The sequence below is a fragment of the Phragmites australis genome, chromosome 3 (genome assembly GCF_958298935.1).
Source record: "Phragmites australis chromosome 3, lpPhrAust1.1, whole genome shotgun sequence".
NCBI lineage: Eukaryota > Viridiplantae > Streptophyta > Magnoliopsida > Poales > Poaceae > Phragmites > Phragmites australis.
In genome coordinates, this window is record NC_084923.1 from 23,457,874 (window position 1) to 23,469,262 (window position 11,389).

Consider the following 11,389-nt stretch of genomic DNA (forward strand, 5'->3'; position numbering starts at 1 on the left):
GTATTGTGTGGATGCCATGAATTTGGAAAGAATAGGTCTTTCCAAGATGGCATTATATGCCATCTCGAAGTCGACCACGTCGAATAGAATCTTTTTTGTCTCAAAGTTATCATACTTCTTGAAGGTCACGGGGAGTGATATCTGGCCGATGGGAGTGGTTGAAGATTCAAGTACTATGCTATGGAAGGTTTTTGCGTAACCAACTTGATTGCAAATCCATCATAGATTTTTCATTGGATTGCTCCGGATATGTGTCTCGACAATCCATGTTGTCAAAAATTGCAGGGGACGATCCTGGCTTGTGGTGAATAGGGCATTCATGGCTGTCTTAGCAGCCGAGTAGTCCAAACTCAATGACTTAATCCTTGGCGCATTGATCCATAAAGCGACTTACCTCATTGCTAGAATCGTCGCTAGAAGTTCTTTCTCGGCGTTCACCTGACCGCTCGCTGGTTCGTCGGGGAGAGAGGTGAAGTTGTCATAGAACCCCTCGTCTAAAAAACTGGTCCTCGGTGTAGGCGTAATCGATGGCATATTCTGCGCAGACTTCAACGCCTATTGTCATGATCCCCATGGACGGCGCCAGATGTTGACGATTTGTGAACCGCCGATCTAATGAACTTGTTCAAGAAATAGGGAATGTTTTTAGTAGATGAATCGCAGGAGAATACACATGAGTTTTTATACAGGTTCAGATCTCCTTTAGGATAATAACCCTATATCATGTTTGTTTGGTATTGATCTGAGCTGGTTACAAGGGAGCCCCATCCTGGAGATAGACATATGCCCCAAGATATGCCTCGATAATTATGGAAAACCCTAGGATACCCAAATATAGTAATTATCTAGTAGTCATCGTCAAATAGATTTCTTCTGTGTCTGAACTCAGCGCAAATGTGAGCTAAAAATAATCACATATTCTCATGATGTTTTTTTACTTTTTTGTTAATTTGGTAGTAACGCCTCTGTTTCTTTTGTTGACGCATCACACATCATTGAGCCCTGATGGAAAACTTGTTATTATTGTCGGGGATGACACGGATGCCTTGCTTATTGATGCTTACTCAGGAAAGGTAAATCAGCATGTGCAAAATTCGGGTTAAAAATTAAAACATCTAAGGAGTATCTATAATGCATTGATGTAAAGTAAGATATGTCTTGTATCTGGAAGCAGACTATTCATTCCATGAAAGGTCACTTGGATTACTCTGCATCGGCTTGGAGCCCAGATGAGAAGGAAATTTTATAAGGCTGTCCTTTCAAAAGACCCGTAGGCCTAGCATGATACGTGTCTTCTGCTTCTCTCCCTTGCACGTGCAAGCCTTTGGATCAAGAGAGGAAAGGCGTAGATCAAGATCCTGCAAGAGTCTTTCACCAAAAGAACTTATAAAATTTTCTTCTGCCCAGATAGCCAAACACTCGCCACTGGTAACCAAATGCCGGATTTGGGACCCTAGAAATATCTCCCAGTCCCTCATGTCTTGGGAGGCAAACTTGGAGCAATAAGATCAATTCGCTTCACATCAGCCGGGCAGTTAAGAGTTGGATGTCCCTCATGATGTTTTTCAGCATGTGCAGGATCATTGTATCCGGCTATGTAGATAATCAAACACTCTTATTTTCAGAGTTATTACATCCGCTCAGTCTGCTTTTACTCATCTAGAATATATGTTGCAGCTCTACGAAAACCCATACCGGCAATCAAACATACTCTTTATGTCGGAGTCTCGGATAGGACATATGACAGTCTACTTCAGTTTGGCCGCCTCTATGAGGTCGCAGCAAACAAGTCTTGAGCGTCTTGTGTTTCCGCCGCACAGATTAGGTATCCCAAAATCAGATTTTAAGTTAGCTTGGTCTTCATCAATAATTCATGTATCCTGTTGTATATGTATATAAAGAATTGTATAGACACCCATAGTCTGCTTTGAAGGTATAAGTCAAGAGTCAGGACTCAAATCATAAGCTATATTTCAATTCGTTCTAGCGCTAGATGAATCCATAAAGTTGGGAATTTGGATGTTAACATGTATCTGATGTTCGTATTGCGGACATCTTCCTCCTCTCCTGCTGTCTCAACTGGAACAATATGCATATGATATTTGCTATGCTGTAGTTGTAATGTTGTATGGGCGTCGTTGGTTTGCATTGGTGAATTGATTCACCCTGTTAATGGTAGAAAATGCATGTTGGGGCTTTTGTTTCGTACCTTGAGCTTTTGCTCCATGTTATGAATCGTTCTCATATATTCATGCTGAGTTTTCAAGTTTCCTTTAGCAACCCCCTCCTTCAATATTACATTCCTAACGCGCATAGTCAGCCTCTGATCAACTTTGAATATCCAAATTTGACAAAGTTAGTCTGGGTTAGGGCATCTCCAACAATCCACGTTAGCTACCTATAAGGATGTACACTTCATATTTTTGTCTATATAGATGAGAGTTAATACGATGAGAGAGAAAAGCTAGCTACTAATGTGTAGTCAGTTTATAGCATATTTTAAGATGCATGCATACTTTAAATATCCTATTACATGCGGAACCACATTAAATTATACTATTTTTTAACCAACAATAATTATTAAAGACACATCTTTTAATGTACTAATATAACTGCTGGTTTATGTTACGACCATACAATGATAATCATCATCATTGTCGGTTCTTACTGGCTCAATTTTTTATGTCACTACTACAGAATTAATTTAATGTGACGCTCCTATACAGACGGTTCTACGGAGCCGTCTATGAAAATATTACCACAGATGGTTCCATACTGAAACCATCTGAGAAAATGACGAGAAGTTATTTCAACTTGGTGGGACGCTCCAGTACAGACGATTTTAGTTTGGAACTGTCTATACTAAATAGTACAAATGGTTCTAAACTTGAGCCATTTGTACTATTAGTAATAGTACAGACGATTCCAAACTTGAAATCGCCTCTACTGTTATGGCCCATCAAAACCTGGATTCAGCTTGGATTAAACCATGGAAAGCCCATCTAAAGATAGAAAGGGCCCATGAAAAGGCTCCCACCGCAGTTTCCAGCTACAACACCACCTAGGGTTGCTGCCTTTTAACCTTATGCCACCACCCTCCTCTCGATACCATCACCTCGATCCTCCGATGCCACCGAAGAATAAGAAGGAGATCTGGCCATCTCCTGCCATGGTCGCAACTCTATTCCTTCTCCCCCAGCTTCTCTTCCTTCTCGCCTTGCCTGTGAAGCTAACCTCTTCGTGCACACGTTTGTTCCCCCCACTTGTTCATGGAGCACGTGGCGCATGGCCGACGGCGGGGAGGAGCTCTCCGTGGAGGAGCGCAACCTGCTGTCTGTCACCTACAAGGACGGCTTCAGTGAGTTCCCCCTAGATCTGTGCTGTTGCAGGCTCAATTTAGGGTTTCCCGCACGTAGATCTAGTGGGTTCCTCCGGATGTGTTGTTCCCAAGAGTTTGTGGGGGATAATACGCTGACCCATCAATCTTTATGAAGCGATTCATGCTATCATGCTTTTCTTTGTGCCAAAGATGCCCTTCAATACACGGTGTGGAACGGGTCTAGCATGGGCTTCCAGGGCACCGACAGCTTCTTCGTCTACATCTTTGGGTGTATGGTTTCTATGATGAGTGTCAGAGGAAGTATGGGAATGCAAATGCATGGTGGTACCGCACTGATGTTTTTTATTACCTTACACTTTCAACAATCATTAATGGTCAAGTAAGTTCCTCTGTGTAGAGAATTGTTCATGTTATTCACTTATTTGTGTCAAATCATACTTAAATTACATGCTGAAAATTCAGGTCCTCTGTGTTCATAGTGGTCTTTCTCCCGATGTACGCATTGTTGACAAGGTTGGTTCAACCTTTCTTTTTGTAAATTTCTCAGAACAATCAGTCAGCATAGATGTTGCTTATGAATATTTGCTTGAATGTGATCCTTCCCGTTTTATGTGTACAATTATAAGAAATATGTATCCTTCCCCTTCCCCATTGGGATTATTTCCTTGTCGATGATGAGTGGCGGCGATGGTATTCCCCAGCATCAAACATAATTGCCGTTATTTTGTAGACTGCCATTGCATTTGATTGATTATGCTAAGTATCTGTATATGTGTGGGCCTTAACTCTGCAGGTTTGGCTGACATTGTCGGGAGAAGGTATGGCTCACTGAAGTTGCCATTCCATAAGAAGAAGAGCTGGATCAGGAGCATCTCTATGTTCATTTCTGGTTTCCTGCTATCAGCTATGTAGGTTTTTGCCTCAAATGCATTGCTGATTCTTGTGATGTGTCTTGAGAGTTTTTTTTTTGGGTTAATGACACACTGGTCTGTTTCATTTTAGAATGCTCTTCTACTTCTCAAGCCTCGGTTACGTTCATGTTAGCTGAGAGGAGGCACTTGGTAAGCTGGTCCTTGTTGCATTGGCAGCCACCGTAGCGGAGTATATTCCTGTCACTGATGTTGTAGATGACAATATCTCTGTTCCTTTGGCCACCATGTTGGTACCTTTTCTGTTGTTTGGCTCCGCCGCACAATGACTAAATTTCTGTTGCAAGGAACACTATACATGACAGGGTGAGTGCAAAAGAGATATTAGAGAATCATACGGAGTGTAAAAAAGCTAGTGTGGTTTTACATATTTCATATTTTATCTCTGTAGTTGGTGTATGTATAGTATTCAGTCAATTATCAAAGTATGAGTCCCACTTTTATTTTTTTTAGTATTATTTTGTCTTAGCACAGACGATTCTAAACTGAAACCGTCTGTACTAATTATTTATACAAATGGTTCAATAACCATCTATACAAATCTGATTTGTACAGACTTTTTTTTCACAGACGGTTCGAAAAAGTGTCCCGTACGGAGTTTTCGAACCGTCTTTACAAATCATTTCTCTGGTAGTGTGTGCGACTGGAGCTTTCGAACTGGCAATGAAGAAGAGGCGCGAATAACCCTTTTTATAGTAATATCAAGAGTAAAAGATATAACTAGTTCATTAGAAAGGATATCTATTGTATTATTTATAGATGATATCGATTACTTCTATAACTAGTTATTGACTATTGTTGAAGGTCTAAGATGGTAACTTACTAAAACCATTCCATTCTTAACAAAGTATGTATGAGTTAGTCACTACTATAGGAACTATTTTTGAGACAACCAAGATGCCTTTCTTCAGGTGGGTTATATGGCAAATCGTCTGAGTAATTTTTAGATACGGGCAACATAAGAAACCGCTTCTGTAAAGGTCATTTTCACAAGCGGTTCTTATGTGAATCGTCTGTGGAAATGGTTATTTTCGCAGTCGGTTCCTTATATGAATCACTTATGAATATGGTACGATTTTTATACGTGGTTCATATAAGGAACCGCCTATGGATATGGATCATTTTCAAAATTGTACTGCATATGGTAATGATCATTTTTACAGGCGGTTCCTTAAGTGAACCGATTTCCACAAGCGGTCTATTTTGCACCTTTGAAAATCGTCTATTTTCACAGACCTTCGATCACAGCTTATCTTAAAAAATTTATAACTTTTTCATATGAACTCAGATTGAAACAAAATTTATATGAAAATTGTAGCCCTCGATGAGATTTCCAAATTTGTAGTTGAAAACTTTTTATTTAAGGTAATTTATGTATCCAAATAATCAGTTGAAGTTTTACACATAAGTTTCGATCACACATGCTATTGTTATCATAAGTCCTATTAATGCAAGTAACTCAGATAAGAAAAAGAATACTATCAACTTCAACATCTCCAGCAAGATCAACTAGAAGAAGATCAAAGACCCCGCTATCAATAACAATACTTTGCTTACAGAAGTACTAGTGATAACAATAGCATCAAGTGTCATCAAGCGCCAGCACGATCACAAATATTTTTTATTTTATTTTATTTTTATCTTATTTTTCTCATCTCAGCAACACTAGAATGGGAACCATAGTAAATTTCTGCTCAAGTTTGAGATGTAAGGGGTGACGGCTATATACACAAACGCGTATTCCGAAAACGGTGCAGAAACTTCCGGTGGCGAGAAATCAATCTTCCAAGCCAAATTTGGCCTGTAACTTTTTCTGTAGATGTTCGTAAAGTTAAAAAACATCTAAATCAGAGTCCGTACGCAAAAGTTATGACCGTTTTACCGAAGGCGATTCACAGCAATTATCACAGACGGTTCACTTAGGTAGTGTTTGGTTGGAGAGCGAAGTGGGATGGGATGATTCCATTCATGTATTTAGGGATGGGATGGGATGGTCCGGAATCAAATGTTTGTTTGGTGGGTGGGATGGAACGACTCCATTTTAGATTTCGAGCCCACCGTCAGTGGCCCGTCCCAAGTGGGATGGCTGCGTTCAGTCTTTTTTTTTTGGAACGGATCCGTCCCGAATCTTTGAAAAATATTCTCTGATTCAGAACCATCCGATCCTACTGAACTCCAACCAAACAGCTTAAAAACAGGATGGATCCGCTCCGTCCCACCCCGTCCCACGAACCAAACACTACCTTAAGAAACCGCCTGTAAAAATCGATTTAAAAAACCATCTAAAAATCCATTTCCACAGATGATTTCTTAAAAAAACCACCTGTAAAATCTATTTCTACAGTCGATTTCTTAAATGCACCGCATGCGGATCAGTCGAGATGACATCCTACTAAAGCCATTCTTCCTTGTGGCCAGTCATAAAGCTAATACACTTGCAGGGCAAGGTGGTGGGAAGAGGAAATCGATTGCGTCTGTCAATGATGCTGAACGAGACAGATCAGATCAATCATTCCAGTAAAAAAAAAAAGATCAGATCAATCATTCTAGTCGCTTAGACCTCTACTGAGATTCTTATTCCATGGGCGCCCTTCTCATCGGATGATTCCTGTCAAGTGGGGCGCCATTCTAGAATGTTGTGGCTCATCCTTCTCCACCCATCGTTTCTGCCATGCAGCATCCACAAAAGGACTCTGAAGGGGTACTGACAATATTATATCAAATAATTCTTTGTTTAAAATACATGCTGTCAACTTTCAAATTTTGCCTATCGACAGTTGTTCTGCTGTGCCGGATGTAGATCAGCCCGTTGTGCTTAGGAATGAAAACGGTCGGGAAAAATCCCGTCCCATCCGGTTCTGTTTCGTATATTTCTCCCAACCGTTTGTGGAATTTTGAGACTTATGGGAAAATGGAATGAAAACGGGGCAATTAATTCGACAACAATTTTACTATTTTTCTGACCATAATGTCGAAATCCTATTTGTAATTGGGAATTTCACTTGGATTCTTGTTTTTCAATTGAGCCCACAGCCCAAACTAGCTCAGTACCCACAGCCTGTCAGGCACTCCGCACTCAGGCCCAACGACACCATTTTCTGTTGCCCACCAGCGCTTACTGCACAAAATTGTTGACATGACTAGCGTCAGGTGGTTAGCTTAACCTTAACTCTCTCCAGTGGCGAGTTTTTGAGACCTCATTCACGACTGTCCGCCTTATTAGCTGAAGCTGCACCGTTAGGGGACGGAGGGGTTGACGGTTGGCCACTGCTATGTGGCATCCAATTTGTATTCCTAAATCTTAACAGCCTCATTGAGGAATGGCTGAAGGTCCCGGAGCAAGCATTTCAGTCTTGAGTGTCATTACCGAGAGACGAAGTGCTTATAAAGCTGTTCCTAAACAAGATCATCCCATAGTGAAATTGACCGGAGTCTATTAGCCCCTCTCTGATCTGCATCTCCTTCTTAGTGTAGTTAGTAGGGTCGCTTGTACAAGAGCGCGTCTGTAAAGGTGCTAATTGAGCATGTGATTTCCTAGATTTTTTTTTTAGAGAAATGAGAAAACCATCTAGACTGATGTGGCTTTTGATGATGTTCAAGCGTGCACGTACAACATGCTGAAAAGTCCTTCAAACTTGGAAAGGCCAAAGAACTAGTTTCCTGTTAGTACACCCAAAAACTTATTGAAGTCATAGTTCTATAGAACGGTATTTCTAATTTGAATTATCGGTTCCCGACCGATATTGATATATTTCTATTTGGATATGTTCATTTTAGATACCCAACATACCTATATTCGTACTTGTTTTTAGCTTTTTCATTTTCGTTTCTGCTTTTGATAGAATTTTTTTCGAAAAAGAGATGTACTTCACTAATCATATGAATTGGTTCCCAACCTCTGTGTTTTGCAACACATTTGGCCGATCATTTTTACAGAGTTTTTGCTATTGTAGACTCCGTCCTCATGATAGCACAGCAACACAAACATAAAGTAGAGGTTTAATAAATAGCATGTTTCCATCCTAAACAGTCTATTACGAAACCTCCAACCGAACTTGGCGAAGATGTCCATTGTCATTGTCTCCAGAAGTCGGCATGCATGATGCATTGTAGCTCGCAACTCTTCCTTCTGAAGTAGCGATCAAAATCTGATCCAATACGTAATCTTGTATATAACCTACATGGAAGCATGAGTTGTTGCTCCATTAAAAACAATATTATTTCGAGTCAGCCAAATAGCCTAACACATAGCAGCAGCTTCGACCAAAATTTGTTTCTTAAGGCTATTCCCTATTCCATTTAGCCAAGGCACAAACATATGTTGAATACTAGTAGGAGGGTGTAGTCCAAAAGAAGTTTGAATAATTCGCTAGATAAACTTAGCATAATTACACTAGAAGAAAAGATGTTGGGTAGTTTTATTGGAACTATAAAAGAAACATTTTTCATTCTCTTGCCAATTTCTCTTAACTAAGTTATCTTTTATAAGAATTACATCTCTACATATGTATCATAGGAAAATCATAATTTTAAGTGGAAGTTTTAGTTTCCATATTAAGTGATTATTACCTATGTAGTTGGTATTAATTGCTACCCTATACATCGAATTAACTAAAAAAACACCGCTATTATGTAAACCCCAAACAAACATATCCTAGTCATTGTTAAGTTGAATAGCCAGTTTGCGAGGCCAACAATTATCTCCCACCAATGATCTTCTAAAGTCCGAAACTGTAGCTTGTTTTCTATTTGCAATATTGTATAAAATAGGATAATGCTCACTTAAAAGTGGTTGTACCTAGCCATTTGTCTTCCCAAAATCTAATTTAGGAGCCACTTTGTAATCTAAAACTTCCAAAATTCATCAGATCTAACCAGAACTATGAGTTTCTAGGGTTTTTTTTTCATTTGTGTGATAGCCTTATTACTTAGATATTTTATTATAAGTAATCTTTGATGTATCATATCTTCATTAATAAACTTGAATAATCATTTACTTAGCAAACATTTATTCTGTAATGGAAGATCCTAGATTTCAAAACCCCTTGATCTTTTGGTCTACTGAGTATACTTCATTTAGCAAGTCTATACTATTTTTTATATTCATTATTTTGCCAAAAGAATCTAAATCTACAGTAATCCTATTTCGAAAGAAAATATGAAAGCAAAAATAGTTATGGATTTTTCTGACAGTTCCGTCCGTTTTCATCCTAGTTGTGCTGGATTTTGGCTGTCCAGTGCATTAATCTCCAGACAGCGTGCCGCGTGTTTTAAACAGTCAGATCCTCGCGTTCAGATTGGCCTAGCTCACGGACTCATAGTCTTCCGATCCAACGAGCCGGACCCTTGAGCTTCCCCGTCCGTCCGAAGCTCCCACGCTCCTTTCCCTCTTCCGCTCCGCTGCTCTACATGAGTAAGGGCAGCTTACTCTGCGCGTTGGTTCTGCTGCAAGCCTGCTTTGTTGTGCGTTCGTCCCTGATCGCGAGCAGCCGGCTGACAGGAGGCCAGATTGGAGACAACTTTCTGTGTCAAGATCCAATCCGAGGATCACGCCTGATGCCAAGCCGTGGTCGCGATGAGTTCGACGGCGCCGAAGCTGACCCAATCTCCGACGGTGAGCTCTCCGGTGACGAGTACGCGAGCGATGATGGAGGTGTATTTGTGGAAGGAGATGAAGCGGATGCGGAGGAAGAAGAGTTGCTGCCGCTAGGTGCTGATGACGGCGGAGCAAAGGATAAAAGCTCGGGAGAGAAGGGAAGTGGTGGAGATGTTGAATGCCCCGAGTGCGGGAAGCTCTTCAAGAACGATAAATCCATGTTCGGCCACCTCCGGAGCCACCCGAACAGAGGCTATAAGGGCGCAACTCCACCCGTAAAGAAGCTGAAGCTGAAGCTGTCGCCGGACTCCGATGCTGCATCGCCTGCTCCGACATCACCGGGTAGCGATCGTCCGGTAACTCGGTACAGTCAACGCGATCCTCAGTTAACTGCGTTTGAGATGTTGTGCGCCTGCGTGATGCTCACACTCAGGTACAGAGACAGACAAGAAATACAGCAGGCGCCGCCTCCGGTTAGCGAGAGAAAGTTTAATGCAATGGAACAAGCTGAAGGTGTTAGCGAGAGAAAGCTTGATGCAATAGAACAAGATGGAGGTGGAATAGGAGGACCGGGCACGAGCAATGCAGCAGCTGGAGTCAAGAGCAACAATGCAGGTCCCCAAGCCGACAATGCGGTGCTTTGTGACGAACACGGCGGTACCGTCGCCATAGTTCCAAAGAAGAGAAGGAGCATGCCCAAACAAGTCAGTGAGGCACATAAGAAGGTGAAGCTTGTGACAGCCACAAAGGAGAAGCAGAAGCGTCCTTACATCTGCAAGCATTGCAAGGCAGAGTTCCCCACATATCAGGCTCTGGGTGGGCACATGGCCGGCCACCAAAGGGAGAAGAGGGTCCCGGCCCTGAAGGAGAAAGAAACACGTCAGGGTATGGTTGCCCAAGGCCAGAATGGGAAGCAAGCCAAAGGCGGCGATGAGCCCTGGCGCGACGGTCTGTCGCTGTCGAGCAGACGACTCCAGGCTGAGGAGCTCTCCATGGCGTTGAACGTGGAGCGGCAATCTGGTCAGGCATCAGGAGGGCACATGAGGCAGCACGTTGGAAGGAGGAACGATGGCTCGTCATCGATGGCGCCTCTGCCGACTGCCGATGGAGATAGGCGCAGGCTGTTGAACATTGGCCTCAATGTTGAGGCTCCAGAGCAGGAATAGAAGGCACGCGAATCTTTTGCGTGTTCAGAGCAGAATAAAGAACCGTGCGTGCATGCTGTAGGTGAGCAATTTCTATGTAGCGTGAGAGCTGCTTGTACCATGCAAAAGAAGAGTGTGCTCATCTTTTGAAAACAATGCTTGTTAGCAGCATCAATATCTCAGTCCCAGAATGTAAAAAAAATCATGTGGCAGAAATTTCATAATATGCTAGTGGCCCTGGTTCAAAATAGATGTCAGTCCTAGAATAAGCTTTCCTAATACTTTGACTGCTATTCTACATCAAAGCATTTAACTTTTTCATATGAGAATGATATTAATAGGATAATTAGCAAAAGTACTTCTGTATCAATGTAATATT

At 41.6% G+C, this 11,389-nt stretch overlaps 1 protein-coding gene across 1 annotated transcript; it reads left to right on the forward strand.

The window, feature by feature from the left end:
- Positions 1–9,603: 9,603 nt before the first annotated feature.
- LOC133910603 (uncharacterized) lies at positions 9,604–11,031 on the forward strand. The gene has a single exon (XM_062352944.1). It carries the CDS (start codon positions 9,679–9,681, stop codon positions 11,029–11,031), a length of 1,353 nt encoding a protein of 450 aa, XP_062208928.1. The 5' UTR covers positions 9,604–9,678.
- The last annotated feature ends 358 nt before the right edge of the window (positions 11,032–11,389 follow it).